This window comes from Hyalella azteca, unplaced genomic scaffold, assembly GCF_000764305.2.
Source record: "Hyalella azteca isolate HAZT.00-mixed unplaced genomic scaffold, Hazt_2.0.2 contig14817, whole genome shotgun sequence".
Taxonomy (NCBI): domain Eukaryota; kingdom Metazoa; phylum Arthropoda; class Malacostraca; order Amphipoda; family Hyalellidae; genus Hyalella; species Hyalella azteca.
The window spans coordinates 244,975-260,907 of NW_025944691.1; the positions used below are offsets into that span (position 1 = coordinate 244,975).

Sequence of the window (15,933 nt, forward strand, 5' to 3'; positions counted from 1 at the left end):
AATATTAGTATTCAATTAGCATCCTATTTACACTTTTACACTATTTACAGCATTCTATTTGCACATTACGCGACGCACTTTTTACGCGTTTTGCAAAACGCGTGGTTGCAACTACAGTAAAATTATTCAGTATTTCAAATCCGTTTTTAATCATCAGATCATAGATCAAATGCATTTGAGAAATACAATCAGAGCATAAGTACGTGAATCATAAGGAATATCAGCCTTTTATTCAGCTTGATCTTTGTCACGATACGGCTGTCTTCAGACGCTCATTCTGCTGTATGATATCAAATAGCAAAAATGCAAATGAACCATAATTTTTGTATGCGAGAGCTCCATTTACCTGCGATTAATAATCTAATATCATATTATTACTTGAATCAATTTATATTTGCATTTTATGCATATCACCATTTAGCTGAAACGCCCTTTTTCTCTAACTGTCATCTTTATACCAAATTGATCAAACAAGTGCATGATTTGAAATGTCTGAATTCGAAAGTACCTACAGTAATCGTGACAATATAATTAATTTGAGGCAGTATTTCTTCATCGACATACTCGTAAAATCTTTCCTCTAATACTTAAGCACTCTTCTTAAGGAGTATTCGTAGTTCGTTGTATATAGAAAACAGATATCATACCAACGATTTATCTAAGTCGACTCTCAATATTGCAATAGTATTATTGAAACTTATTAGCAAACATACTGCCAGCCTTTTACAGGGCATTATGCGGCCAAATCAGGCCGCCAAATGCCTTTATAAAAAAAGGCCTCATGAAATGGATGGTTCAGGGCGGCAGCGAGCTGGGTTATCTAACGGGGCCCAGCGAACTTACCCCAGGCCTCAGGCTGCGGGGCCTGGAGTATCGGCACCGAAACTTGCAGTGTCAATACACTGTGAAGCGGAGTAACATGGCACCATGTGAGCAGGCTGAACTAAACCACAGCCATCATAAAAGCATTCTATTAATTTTACATAAAATACAGTGTTGCTGATATGCAATAAACGAATGTGTATCGCTGTGCTTATGGTGCCGGTAACTGAGGAAATAGATTATCTTGAAAAACAAGTAGACACCGGCAACATATTTTACTATTGGATCATCGTGATTTTTCAGTGATGTAACGCAAAGTTATCACTTACTCGAGTAGTAATTAAGCGATACTAGTCTGCAGCATGTTATTTTCTTTGTATGTTTGATCAAATTGTTTTCTTTTTAATTCTGTGTGAAATACGGAATTGAAATGCGAGCGTTAAATAAATTCCGTAGTTAACATATATGATAATAGACTTACATATATGCGGTCAATACGTGTGCACGATGGTGCCAGCAACTATATAATGGAACATATGCGCAACTGGCAAGCACGCTGCATCGTTTTCCTTCTAAACGAATGGTAATTCTTTTTTCAACAGAGAAGGACAAATTAATATTGGTGCTAAGAAAACAGCGTCGCGGAATACAGACATAATACTAATAATAATAATAATAATAGCGGTTTCAGCGTTTAGTAGGCCGTAGGTCTGTCGCCGATTCTTAACATCGCAGAACATTCGCAGCATTTTGCGGTCTCGAACTCGCAACTCACTGCTACAATTCTGCTGTGCTTAACCGCCCGGCCTCCTCGCCGATTCTGACCAGAAACTGGCGCACAGAGCTGGGATCGAACCCGCGCCTCTCTGCGCTAATCTTGGCACTCTGAACTGTAACCACTGGGCCACCCTGCCCACCAAACATGCAATGTTTGTCCAATTTTTTACACACTGATGCGTTCGAATCGCTTAAATGGTGTGTTTTTCCCAATTTCGACACAAAAAAATGGTTTTGACTGAACTTGGATTATGCTCACAAATCTTCTTAGTTGATTCACCTATAGCAATAACGATAGTTTAAATATTAACTGTCAAGCGATATACAGGGGCACAATTTAATTTCGACCGTTTACTTCAATCCATTATTCTCAAGTTTGAAGTTGAATTCATTTAACAGGGCAATTTTTTTTCGAAGCCCGATTCCACTCGGCCGTGAACTGTAAGTTTTGATTCTTGACTATACAAGGGCGTTATAGGTTGCGCTGCATAACAAATTTCAAATGCGTTATAAATTTTGATGAAGTATGAACTGATGAGCTTATCCGAAATAAAGTTTTGATGGAAATTCTGTGTTCACAACTTGCGTTCTAGGGTAACTGGTTTGGTTATTGTATTTCTAACAGGAGTCCATCGAAATTCTTTTATTTAAATCAGATTTAGAAAACAAGTATTAAACAGTATGGCTAGGAATTGGAATGGAGGATTTTCGATGATGGTAGTATTATTTTCAGCCTTTTCTGGAGCTGAAAACCACACAGACCACAGGTCGAAACGTTACATCTACATCAACAAGGACTCCCCCGTCACACTTGGTAAGAAACTTCCTCATGGTACTAGGTGGGTATAGTATCATGGTATTAGGTGAGTAACGCCATTATTGCTTTAGGTAAGTAACGTCATCTTTGTTTAACAAGTTCATCGTGTAACATATATAGGTATGTCATGTTTTCTGAATTGCATCACTACATTAGCTATAAATGCATTTCTCATCTTCCTCAGCCTACGCAGGGAATTCATATTGTAACACTGGAAATAATCTATTATTTATCGCGAACAATTTCACCGCGATTCATTTTCATCTTACTAAGGGAATTCATATTGTAACACTGGAAATAACCTATTATTTATAGTGAACAATTTCACCGCGATTCATTTTTAACTTTCTCAGGGAATTCATATTGTAACATTGGAAATGACCTAATATTTATCGTGAACAATTTCATCGCGATTCATTTTCAACTTACTCAGGGAATTCATATTGTAACACTGGAAATAATCTATTATTTATCGCGAACAATTTCACCGCGATTCATTTTCATCTTACTCAGGGAATTCATATTGTAACACTGGAAATAACCTATTATTTATCGCTAACAATTTCACCACGATTCATACGCCACAATCTGGGGCAGGTTTCCTCCTCAACGTTGCTATTGCGGTTGCCTTGCCCAACTTCATTGATACCACCCCGCGATCGCTGGACTACGACACAGAAGAGCGGATGCCAGGTTTCGAGTATCCCGAAGATCTTTCGTTTGAGCCAGCGTACGAACAGGAGCTTGGAAGACTTCTAGGATTCTTCGCATATCTTAAGGTTAGTATTACTTTATAGATCAGTAGTATACCGGTCGGTATACCTTATGGATAGAGTAGTACTTCCATCGGCTTGAAGCACTTTCGTATGAATAGTGATCTACAGGACCAATGCTCTAGGTCTTACATGAATGATGTTCAATTGCTCAAGGCTTTATTATCAATATCAATCAATTATATTATTGAACGAATCTTTTTTTATGGAGTTTGCAAATGACTTTTGAATCAGATGCTTATATTATATAGATAAGGCGATCTGGTCGAATTGAATGGGTTTAGAGGTAACACATATTAACATTTTTCATCTCGAGCAATTATGTAGTTAGATGTCTTCGTCGATTTCTGAGTTCTGTAATAAAACTATAGATAGCCGGGCTATTTTTACGTACAAACATGGAATATATACTTATATGTCAGTAGTTCATCAGCCTATGATAAATAAACAGGATAAATATAGAGAACGGATTGAAAAAATCAATCAACGATGCAATTAAACAATCTATAAAATTCAAAACAGTCAAAAGTGCGTTTTTCAGAAGACCTGTCGAATTTTGTCTTCGAAATGTAATGCATGCTTGAGCATCCAACAGAAATCGGCCACCAAGCAAGAGTGCTTTTGGTTCTTCAAATTTTAAGCTAATTTTAATTTTAATTTTTTTTAATTTTAAGCTTTTAATAATTTTAATTTTTTAATTCATCGGCTGCAGTTGCCGATGGTGGAGTGTCAAGAGAGGATAGTCTGTGAAATGGCGGCCGAGCCTGAGACCTATTCTCCTCTCTCTGTGCTTGTACTGAAGGAACTCAGGTTAGTAGCGATTTGAACATGAAAAATTTCGTGTATTATGCAAGAAATCTTTAACAGCTTTTATCCAGGATGATATCCAATTTCTGATCACAATCTTAAATCATCTCATGCAATTGAAAATGAATAATTATATGATTATTATATTAATTTCTTACGTGTCTGTAAATTTAATTGTAGTCTGTATAGGCTGCAATATACCAGCTTGATAATTCTAGCAATAACGCCCATTGGAGAGCCCGGCAGTTATTTCAATCGTAATTTGACCATTAAATTTTACTAAAGATTCATTCATCGGTTAGGTTACGTTAGGTTAGGGTTTTTTGGCTAGGTAAAACTAATGTAAGATTGCTTTAAACACTAATGATACACACAGGAAAAGGCCACAATTGGGGGATTGCTGTGTGTAGTAGGAAATGTGTGGCAGGAAGAAGAAGAGAAAAAAAGAAAAAAATGAAAAAAAGCATAGCGGCTGATCTGGTTAAATCAAGTTACTCTAAAGCATTTCATGTGCCCGCAGACAAACCCACGGCCTCGTCAAACCGTCGCACGAGTCGTTGATGTGGAGGTACGTAGCGGCCACTGCCCGCGGTCACGTCTACGGCACCGAGACTTGCGTCAAACATTACGGGAAATGCGAGATGTCCGCGCGGCAACGCCTCAACATGGTTGTCTTGAAATTGTACCAGTATTACGCTGCTATGCTTAAAATTAAGTTACTTTGAACGACCTCTTTGACCTTGATATTTTTCAGCACTTCGCTGCTATGCTTAAAATTAAGTTACTCTGAACGACCTCTTTGACCTTGATATTTTTCAGCACTTCGCTGCTATGCTTAAAATTAAGTTACTTTGAACGACCGCTTTGACCTTGATATTTTTAGCACTTCGCTTCTATGTTCAAAATTAAGCTACTCTGAATAACCCATTTAACCCTTGAGAGTGCTCCAGCACTTCGCTTCTATGCTCAAATTAAGCTACTTTTTATAACCCCTTTAACCCTTAAAAGTGTTCCAGCACTTTGCATCTAATGTACGTTCAAATCTAGGCTACTTTGAATGGCGTCTCTCACCCTTGTCAGACAGCTTAATTTTAGAACGTTAAGACCGAAGCGAGCTTAAGTACAATTGTATTGATGCAATCGGACAGAGGTCAAGCACTTTGATAGCGTTTTACAAGTGCTTAACGCTATCCCTTTACACGCTATCCCTTACACGCTATCCCTTTAAACGCTATCCCTTTACAAGGGATATCGTTTTAGATATCCGTGAAGTGTTTTCGTGGATCCGATTACTTTTTTACAATGAAAGAATGAAAATTCGAAGCACGAAGAGCACATGGCTGTGAAAAACCCTTTTTTTATTTGTTATAAAATTCATCGTTAAAATTTTGAACTGTTTTGTGAATTGGCATTTTAGAACGTTTTTAGCGCATTTTCTCATTTATGGAAAAAATGCACTATTGTGCTCGCCATGTCCGTCCGTAAGTCTGTCTGTCCGTCCGTCTGTCCGTGACCTCAAGTTTTCGTCGACGAGAAAATGCGCTCTCTGTCACTCACTGCAGTGAGTACTGAGTTATATTTTTTTACTATTATAGAATTTAGAACAATTTTTTTACTGTTACTAGGTTTAGCGTCGAATTATTTTGTCAATATTAAATCTATTATAATATATTAAACTGTACCATAGTCTATACCCACGAAATTATCGGAAGAACCTTTTCACATCCACCACTTGTAGAGAACCAAGAATCGACCACTTGTTTGTGGTGGCTATTTTTTAGAGAGGAAAAGGTTATCAATTCAGGTGAAAATAACTACTTTGCCTAATTACTGCTAGTTCTGCGCATTTGATAATGGCAGTTCTTTGTTTAGTCGCCACTGAAAAAATTGTTCAGCTTTTAGTTGAGTTCCATAGTTCCGAGAATGTATACATAGTCAGTGATTATTACCTAAAGGACAAAAATGTTTCTACTTTGTCATGAACTTAAATTCGGAGAGTGCGTTTCAATTTAATGAATCAAATATGGTAATAACGGCACCAAAAAAAATATGTTTTCAATTTTCCCGACAAATACTTGTTAATTTCAGTGTGGTGCAACAGGGGCTTATTTCATTGTATTTCGCATGCAACAATCGATTTGTAAATAATGAATCAATTTACTTATGAACTCGAGCAAATCATCTAATTATTTTTTTCAGTTGATACGGTGCATTTTTTAATAAAAGTCCTGAATGCAGCACAAAACTTCTACTCGTAATACAATACTGGTTTGCTAATGCCAATTATAGTCAAATTCAATCAAGTTCAGGCTACAAACAGTACATTAAACATCGCTAAAACCTTTAAAGTGTATTAATCGTATGCATTTTTGGAAGAAATATCGACTTCCGTACTATAGATTACTGAGTCGTGTAAACGTTTTATTTGAATATAGTTAATCTATTTATACTGTATCAATTCCCTCCCCTCATATATTCCAACCGATTCAAAAGGTCGATAATAGCTTCTTAACATATTATAAACAACGAAGTATGGAAAATCTTCAGATAATTTCGTCTCGAATCGATTGTTTCAATATAAGCGTTATTCCGAGGGAAAAATTTTTATTTCAAAAATTAAAAACTATCCCTAATTCCTCAAGAGTTGAAGATGAATAAATAAATATCTATGTCCCATAGAAGCGATCCCGCGGACCACGTCCTCTAAATACTCTATAAATATAATAAATAAATAATTTGTTCACAGCTATAAGTGTTGGTTTGTGAAAACGAAAGGAAAGTAATACAACTTTCAATCCTCCTACTCTTATTTATCTTAGTTCGCATTGCTGGTAACTACACAGTTATTTATCTCGACCTCATGAACAATAGACAAAATGGTTTACATATTATCTTTTTCATCATTGGAAAACATTTTCCTACGTAAAATAAATAACATATCTTTTTCTTCAATGTAAAAAATTTTCCTACGTATAGTTCAATTAATATGAAAGATAGATGAAGATTAATAGTTGACAACGAGCAGAATCAAAAGTCCTTTACCGAAACCGGAAAATTTTAAGAATGTTCTTTAGACTATACAAAATTTAATAAACACACGATCATGTTTGCCAAAAATATTAGTTAGTTCTGAGAAGATTGTCATTTATTAATATTGCTATGTAGGTTAGATTACTCATATTTCAGAGCCCAAATTAACAAATTAGCGGCCTAGCAATGAAGTGCATAACCAACTGCACATCTGCCGCTCAAAAGTTTGAAAAAAGTATTTTAAGCTAGGAAATGTAATTTTCATTTAAATATAACAAGGATGATTCAAGGATGAATAACAATTATTCAATCATTTATAAAAGTCTGTACATTAATGGTGTATACCGCAGCCTATATCAACATAACGTATCAAGGAAATGAATTTGACGCAAGCTGCCTTATTTAACCTTATTGGGCATCATAAACCAATAAATAGTATTGAATGTGCGAGAAAAATTGGGCTTCATCCAGGATTCTCATGCATCACATTGTATAAACGACAGCTTTCGGTATTCCTTTGTTACATTCATCAATAAACCAATAATACATTTAATCGCTTTTAAGGAACGGTTACATTTTGTCTGATTAATACATTTAATCTGATCCAAAAACGACATTGCACTGAAAGCGATGACCCATTACTTGAATACGATGTATGCAGCTTGACTCGATCAGAGTGTTCATACACTAACCATGACTAAAGTATGCAGAATAACTTAGTGTGTACGGAATCGCTTCAGTTTAATCAAATTTAAGGCATGATTTTTCTCTATAACGAAGCATTTGGATTCTAAATCACAACAATTGTAGCATTCGTCAACAAATGTTAAATTATTATTTTGTTGATTTTATTATTTTTTTGTGATGTTAATGCCTTCATCATAATTTCCATTGCAGCAAAATAAAACATTGCTTTGTCTTGAAATATTTCATAAAATGAAAGGTGATTTCAGCAGCATTCAGTTTAAAGCTGAATTCGCAGGTCTGCAAATTCGGCCTTAGGAAATAACGATGAGTTCTGCAGAACATTTGAACGTTAATTTATTTTGATAGAAACCATTAATTTTTAATTAATTGTTTAAAAAAAACTGTTCAAAATATATTTCCAGAACTTAGGCACTCCCTAAACATTGGCGCCATTGTTTCTGAGCAACATATAGCCTATTTCGAAAAACAATAATTAAATAAAGAATTATATACATGAATTAACAACTTCTCATCTCCGTAAACTTATTCACTATAAAAAATTGCACGTGATTGGGGCGTAGGATATTTTCGAGACTGATGACACTGATGCATCAGTCAATCAGCTATTTTATTGTTCATCTAAAGAATAGATCTATTCATCTAGCAACTCGTCAATTCTAATAGATGCATTAGTGAGAAAACAATTCTACGTTATCAGTTAACAATTAAAACATTTTTTACTCGAACTTTCACAAAAAAGTTTTACATGGAAACAGTTCCATCTTATACAATGCCCAGGATACAATAAGCTCTGAAAGATACAATATAAAAACTATATTTCAAAGTAATTTAACGTTTAGCATATTAGATATGCTAAACGTTAAATTACTTTGAAAATAGTTATTAGATATGTACTGCCACACTTTCAAAACAGGCATGTTGCGGATACATTAAGCTCTGAAAGATACAATATAAAACAATTTTTCAAAGTAATTTAACGTTCAGCATATTAGATATGTACTGCCACACTTTCAAAAAAGGCATGTTGATGAAGTGCCGCGCGGGCATCTCGCATTCCCCGTAATATACAATATAAAAACTATATTTCAAAGTAATTTAACGTTTAGCATATTAGATATGTACTGCCACACTTTCAAGACAGGCATGTTGATGAAGTGCCATCTCGCATTCCCCGTAATATACAATATAAAAACTAGATTTCAAAGTAATTTAACGTTCAGCATATTAGATATGTACTGCCACACTTTCAAGACAGGCATGTTGATGAAGTGCCATCTCGCATTCTCAGTAATATACAATATAAAAACTATATTTCAAAGTAATTTAACGTTTAGCATGTTAGATATGTACTGCCACACTTTCAAGAGAGGCATGTTGTGGATACAATAAGCTCTGAAAGATACAATATAAAGCTATATTTCAAAGTAATTTAACGTTTAGCATGTTAGATATGTACTGCCACACTTTCAAACAGGCATGTTGTGGATACAAAAAGCTCTGAAAGATACAATATAAAGCTATATTTCAAAGTAATTTAACGTTTAGCATATTAGATATGTACTGCCACACTTTCAAAACAGGCATTTTGATAAAGTGTCGCGCGGGCATCTCGCATTCCCCGTAATATACAATATAAAACTATTTTTAAAGTAATTTAACGTTTAGCATGTTAGATATGTACTGCCACACTTTCAAAACAGGCATGTTGATAAAGTGTCGCGCGGGCATCTCGCATTCCCCGTAATATACAACATAAAAACTATATTTCAAAGTAATTTAACGTTTAGCATATTAGATATGTACTGCCACACTTTCAAGACAGGCATGTTGATAAAGTGTCGCGCAGGCATCTCGCATTCTCCGTAATATTCAATATAAAAACTATTTTTAAAGTAATTTAACGTTCAGCATATTAGATATGTACTGCCACACTTTCAAGACAGGCATGTTGATGAAGTGCCATCTCGCATTCCCCGTAATATTCAATATAAAAACTATATTTCAAAGTAATTTAACGTTTAGCATATTAGATATGTACTGCCACACTTTCAAGACAGGCATGTTGATAAAGTGCCGCGCGGGCATCTCGCATTCCCCGTAATATACAATATAAAAACTATATTTCAAAGTAATTTAACGTTCAACATATTAGATATGTACTGCCACACTTTCAAAACAGGCATGTTGATAAAGTGTCGCGCGGGCATCTCGCATTCCCCGTAATATTCAACGCAGGCCTCGGCGCCGTAAGCATACCCCGTAGCTGACGCGGCCATGAACCGCCACAGCAGCGACTCGTGCGACGGCTTTACGGGGCCGTGCGTTTGTCTGCGCGGAAATGAGATGATTAAGAAAAACTCTTTTGAATAGTTTATGATATTAATTTAGAGGAAAAGATTTGAGATACAACAAAGATTTTTTGATATAAATTTAGAGAAAAAGATCCGTGATACAACAAAGATTATATGATTAGAATTTAGAGAAAGAGATTCTTGAGACAACATAGATTATATGATATGAATCTATGGACAAAGATTTTAGATATATCAAAGATTATATGATATGAATTTAGAGAAAAAGATTCGTGATGCAACAAAGATTTTTTGATATAAATTTAGAGAAAAAGATTCGTGATACAACAAAGATTATATGATATGAATTTAGAGAAAAAGATTCGTGATACAACAAAGATTATAATTATGATATAAATTTAGAGAAAAAGATTCGTGATACAACAAAGATTATAATTATGATATAAATTTAGAGAAACAGATTCGTGATGCAACAAATATTATATGTATGAATTTAAGGACAAAGATTTGAGATTTGAGAAAGATTATATGATATGAATTTAAAGAAAGAGACTTGAGATATAACAAAAATTATATGATATGAATTTAGAGAAAAATATTCGTGATATAGCAAATATTAAATATCTATGGTAATAATTCCTAATGTTGCAAGGTTAATGCATTTTTACCCGTCCTCAACACCGGCTACTTTTGAGGCTTAGACAAATTAGGCCTAAAAAATTTTTCTCTTGCCTCACGATTTAGTAATGTGATCTAAAATTGTCTCTGATAACTGGATCAAAAATGAAAGAAATTCTAATATAAAATATGTGATTTTTACTTCTAAACTATGAATGATTGAATGAATATATGAATATATGTATACATGAATATATGAATATATGCATATATAAATATAATAATATATATTTATATATGCAATAAAATGAGTAAAGGTCCTCAGGATACTCAAAGCCCGGCAGGCGTTCTTCTGTGTCGTATTCCTCCAGCGACCGCGGACATATAAATATATGAATATGAATGAATATATGAATATATGAATATATGAATATATGAATATATGAATATATGAATATATGAATAAATGCATATATCAATATATGAATATGAATGAATATATACCTTAGTTCCTTCAAGAGAAGAGTTGAGAGAGGAGAGAAGGCGTCAGGCTCGGCCGCAACCTCGCACACCAGCCTCTCCTGACACACCACCATCGGCACCTGAAATGGAATGAGTAAATTTCGGTGTGGGAACCAAAGCCATCGTGATACAGAATAGTTTTTTGAGATCATTGTTTTAGATTTGTTGTTGAGTGCGCGTCTCGATGATAAAACTGTTAATTTAGTGGTAAAACTGCTACTTAAAAACATGGTAAAACTGTTACTTTTTCGACTTCAAAAACTGTTACTTTACTACTAATACTTATACTAATAAAAGCTGCTACTTTACTTGTTTTGATAACCCTCTAATCGCATGGTAATCATTTTAATGTATTGCTGGGCTAATAAACTCGAGCCCTGCAATGTATTAAATGTAGTATAATTATATAGGAAAATTCGCCGTCCTTGTCGGCCACTTCAACTGAAACTGAGCATTGGTATGCCACAAAACTGTTCAAACCTCTTCCAATTAATTACAAGACTAATAGTCAGCAAATTATGAACAATTGAAAGGTGACTCGCTGTGGGATATAAGATTTAAATCAGAAGAAAATTAAAAAACCTATCGAAAACGATTACCATGACGAAACCGAGCTATTGCGATGACTGAATACAAATTAAATTAAATTATAAATAAATTAAGAAAAAAAAGCCAAGCTATTGCGATGACTGTATACAAACTTTAAGGTAAGTGAAGTAAACTTGTAGCCTCCCGAGTTCCTGTTCATAGGAAGGCTCAAAGTAAAGGTCCTCAGGATACTCGAAGCCCGGCAGGCGTTCTTCTGAGTCGTATTCGTCCAGCGACCGCGGGGTGGTGTCCACTAGGGTGGGCAGGGCCAGGGAAATGGGCATGTTCAACAGGAAACCTGCCCAATGTTGAAGTGTGTGAATTGCTTGGAAAATTTCAGATGAATTCATATGAATTACAACTGCGGGTGAATTATTGCTGAAATAATTCTAGCTGGCAAATTTCAGATGAATTCATATGAATTACTAATCGCGGATGAATTGCTGAAATAATTCTAGCTGGCAAATTTCAGATGAATTCATGAATTCATATGAATTACAACTGCGGATGAATTGCTGAAATAGTTCTAGCTGGCAAATTCAGATGAATTCATATGAATTACAACTGCGAGTGAATTACTATGAAATAATTCTAGATCAAACTGTGATAAAATTTACATAAAAATATGAAGATTACTTGGATATCTTTTCAATTATGATTTTACACAATTTTTTCACCTGTGGAAATTATACTTTAAAACAAATAAAACTTTAATTTTGACGAATTACGGTTGGGTTAAATGTACGTCTATTAAAACTTTCATATTTGGGCCCCTAGTATTAAGAAGGCATTACTAGTCTAGTGTGATGAAGGCATTACTCAACCAGTGTGATGTAGGCGTTCCTCACCTAGTGTGATGTAGGCGTTACTCACCTAGTGTGATGAAGGCGTTACTCACCTAGTGTGATGAAGGCATTACTCACCTAGTGCGATGAAGGCACGTTACTCACCTAGTGTGATGGAGGCGGTACACACCTAGTGTGATGAAGGCGTTACTCACCTAGTGTGATGGAGGCGGTACACACCTAGTGTGATTAAGGCGTTACTCACCTAGTGTGATGAATGCATTACTCACCTATTGTGATGAAGGTATTACTCACCTAGTGTGATGAAGGCGTTACTCACCTAGTGTGATGAGGACGTTACTCACCTAGTGTGATGATGGCATTACTCACCTAGTGTGATGAAGGCGTTACTCGTCTAGTGTGATGAAGGCGTTACTCGTCTAGTGTGATGAAGGCGTTACTCGTCTAGTGTGATGAAGGCGTTACTCGTCTAGTGTGATGAAGGCATTACTCACCTAGTGTGATGAAGACGTTACTTACCTAGTGCGATGAAGGCGTTACTCACCTAGTGTTATGAAGGCATTACTCGCCTAGTGTGATGATGGCATTACTCACCCAGTGTGATGAAGGCGTTACTTACCTAGTGTGATAAAGGTGTTACTCACCTAGTGTGATGAAGGCCTTACTCACCTAGTGTGATGAAGGCGTTACTCACCTAGTGTGATGGGAGAGTCGGGGTTGATAAAGAAGTAACGTTTTGACCGATGATGAACAGCATTTTCACCTCCAGACTGCGCTGAAGATAACACAGTCAACGAAAACAAAACTGCACTCCAACTCCAAATCATAATTATAGCTATTGCACAGGACCTAGCCTTGCACTTAAAGCATCTAATCTGTTGAAAGATTGAAGGTTCGTCTCTTTATTTCAACATTTATTGGGAAGGACGTTATATACTGCCCGATCATGCATTATGCAGGTTAAATAAATTAAGTAAGTAAGTAAAATTAAGTAAGTGAGTAAAGTAAGTAAAATATAAGTAATTAAGTAAAATTAACTATGCAGAGTTAGCCATGAAGAGCTATGCAATGTTGTCGTAATTTTAAAATGAAAAATCGTTAGTAGCCAGGCCGTTTTAATTGGTCGACACGACAGTTGATTTATCGAGTGATAGCAGCGTGATCACTGAGATAAATTTTATCGTCCAAACATGCGAAATTAAACTGCGCAGTAAAGCTCACTAATGTCTTCTTTAGAGCGCGCACGATAGGCGAGTTTTCTATCCGCTGAATGTCAGCGGATAGAAATCTAGTAAGTAATTAATCTAGTAATGAATGTCAGCGGATAGTAATCTAGTAATTAATTAATCTAGTAATGAATGTCAGCGGATAGTAATCTAGTAATTAATTAATCTAGTAATGAATGTCAGCGGATAGTAATCTAGTAAGTAATTAATCTAATCATGAATGTCAGCGGATAGTAATTGGTAGATAGCTTCATACCAATTGATGGTCATTGATTCACGCCTTTTGTTTGTCATTTATTCACATTTTTTATTATATTTATTCATACCTTTTGGAACCTGATAATCGGCATCGAAAGTATAAACAGTGATTATCCATCGCCCTAAGATATAAATTAATCTATCAGAGGTCAGAATTCAGCACAGATCGCACTTTAACTTCAAATATTTTATGAGTGCAAGCAGTGACCGGCGAGGGCCAATGTAACGGTGTCCTCGTTCCAGTGTACCTATTCATTACATTATGACTTATAATTAAAATTCACATCTCGCACATCCTTACTATGGCGCAAATCGCGTGTCATGCGTGACGCACGTGCGTTGAAAATTATTACAAAATCATCAAACTTGCCGCACAAGATTTACAAGAGGGCTGTCCCAGTGCCAAAGCGGTGAATCGACTTGCCTTACTGTATAACTTGGTTAAGCGACTTTACATAAAGATTTTCAACAGTAACAGTTGAAAGAAATGTCATTGATTCTCGTAAAGTGATGAATATAATAGATGAATTGAACGCAAAGTCGAAAAGTATGACATATTCTGATGTAGTCATATTCAATAAACAGGCGATTGAGAGACAGCCACAAGATTACATGCGAACTTTTAAGAAGAGTAGACAATTTGCTCAGACAATCTCAATTAGCTCCTTTGTTACATAATTCAGTTTTAACAATATCAAACACTTTATTGAATGCATTAATTGATATGCATGAAGTATCATGAAGTAGTTGAAATCATTTTTCAAATTACCGATTCTTTTTAAACAATCGGGATGATCAGCGAACTGATCAAACATAACAAAGGTAAGATCGAATTGAATATTATCATTATCTGATTTGATATAGATTGCTCATTTAATCTGAGCGTTTCAGTGCAAAAGTGTATAATATAAACATGCAACATGTTTTGTCGATCATTCATATAACATCACAAATTTTTATACTGCTGCCCCAACAAATGAGAGCTCCTTCAGAAATTTCAGAATTAGCCATCATATGGAGGCATCGACGGATGCGTGGAGCATTATAATTAAGAAAGATTCTTGCGAAGACTCGCAAGATTCGCACCGCATGCCGACGCCGAACGCGCACGTTTTGTTTTGATAAAACTAAACACTATTTTTTTCGGGACATTACACTCCAGGACATATTAACAAATTAGTCTACAAATTAAATTTAAATCAGTCGCAGGCAAATATTCAATGATATATTAAGAAATAAACTTCCATTTAAAGACGAAAACTTTAGGTAGAAATTTATAGCATATTGTATTGTTTTTAAATGATATTCAAACTAGCTTGGTAAGTGTGGAGGAATTATTTTGATAATACGTCATCATTATTGGTGGCCTTTTCAGGTCACAAAATTTATATTCGAATTCAATTAAATCAATTATAAGATTTAAACAGTTAAATTTACACTTGATTGGAGCAACCATCATTAGGTATAATAATGACGTAATATATCATGGTAAAAAGGCAGTTTTCTCAGTTATCATCAAGAAAATAGATTTTCTTTTCAATGGAGAACAACCTATGATTTATGTTGATTTTTTTCTGCCTTTAATTTTTGTTCCCGTGTACAGTAAGTCACATCAATGAGAAATTTTGTTAACATTATGCTTATTTCAGAATTGCAATTGGGAAACTAGAAACACCACCACCACGCCATTTTTTTGGGAAAAATGTAGCCCGTATGTGTTTCAAGCCAAATAATTTCCTTAAGCAAATCGATGCTCACTCATTCACTGCACACTACGAAACACTATTTTCATTAAAAATTATTTTATTATAGCTGTAAATTATTTCAGCCTGCCCACAAGGAACCGTGTTACTCCGCCTCACATCGTCT

General features: G+C 35.2%; 2 protein-coding genes across 2 annotated transcripts; one reads left to right on the forward strand and one right to left on the reverse strand.

Moving 5' to 3' along the window:
* The first annotated feature begins 2,206 nt into the window (after window positions 1–2,206).
* LOC108670952 lies at window positions 2,207–5,452 on the forward strand. The gene is made up of 4 exons (XM_018158442.2): window positions 2,207–2,413; window positions 3,014–3,195; window positions 3,902–3,999; window positions 4,517–5,452. Exons 1-4 carry the CDS (start codon window positions 2,281–2,283, stop codon window positions 4,719–4,721), a joined length of 618 nt encoding a protein of 205 aa, XP_018013931.1. The 5' UTR covers window positions 2,207–2,280; the 3' UTR covers window positions 4,722–5,452.
* A 4,405-nt stretch (window positions 5,453–9,857) lies between these two features.
* LOC108670949 lies at window positions 9,858–13,417 on the reverse strand. Its single transcript, XM_018158439.2, has 4 exons — window positions 13,275–13,417; window positions 11,888–12,072; window positions 11,169–11,266; window positions 9,858–10,062 (listed from the first exon to the last, which is right to left on the reverse strand). The coding sequence occupies exons 1-4, from the start codon at window positions 13,405–13,407 to the stop codon at window positions 9,858–9,860; spliced, it is 621 nt and encodes a 206-aa protein (XP_018013928.1). The 5' UTR covers window positions 13,408–13,417.
* Between the last annotated feature and the right edge of the window lie 2,516 nt (window positions 13,418–15,933).

Coding starts and splice junctions, on each gene's coding strand:
- LOC108670952 (XM_018158442.2), top strand. CDS start 2,281: ATGGCTAGGAATTGGAATGGAGGATTTTCGATGATGGTAGTATTATTT. Junction 2,414..3,013: donor GGACTCCCCCGTCACACTTG/GTAAGAAACTTC, acceptor AATCTGGGGCAG/GTTTCCTCCTCAACGTTGCT. Junction 3,196..3,901: donor GATTCTTCGCATATCTTAAG/GTTAGTATTACT, acceptor CATCGGCTGCAG/TTGCCGATGGTGGAGTGTCA.
- LOC108670949 (XM_018158439.2), bottom strand. CDS start 13,407: ATGATTTGGAGTTGGAGTGCAGTTTTGTTTTCGTTGACTGTGTTATCT. Junction 11,267..11,887: donor TTTACTTCACTTACCTTAAA/GTTTGTATACAG, acceptor ATTCCATTTCAG/GTGCCGATGGTGGTGTGTCA. Junction 10,063..11,168: donor CTTCTCTTGAAGGAACTAAG/GTATATATTCAT, acceptor ATTTCCGCGCAG/ACAAACGCACGGCCCCGTAA.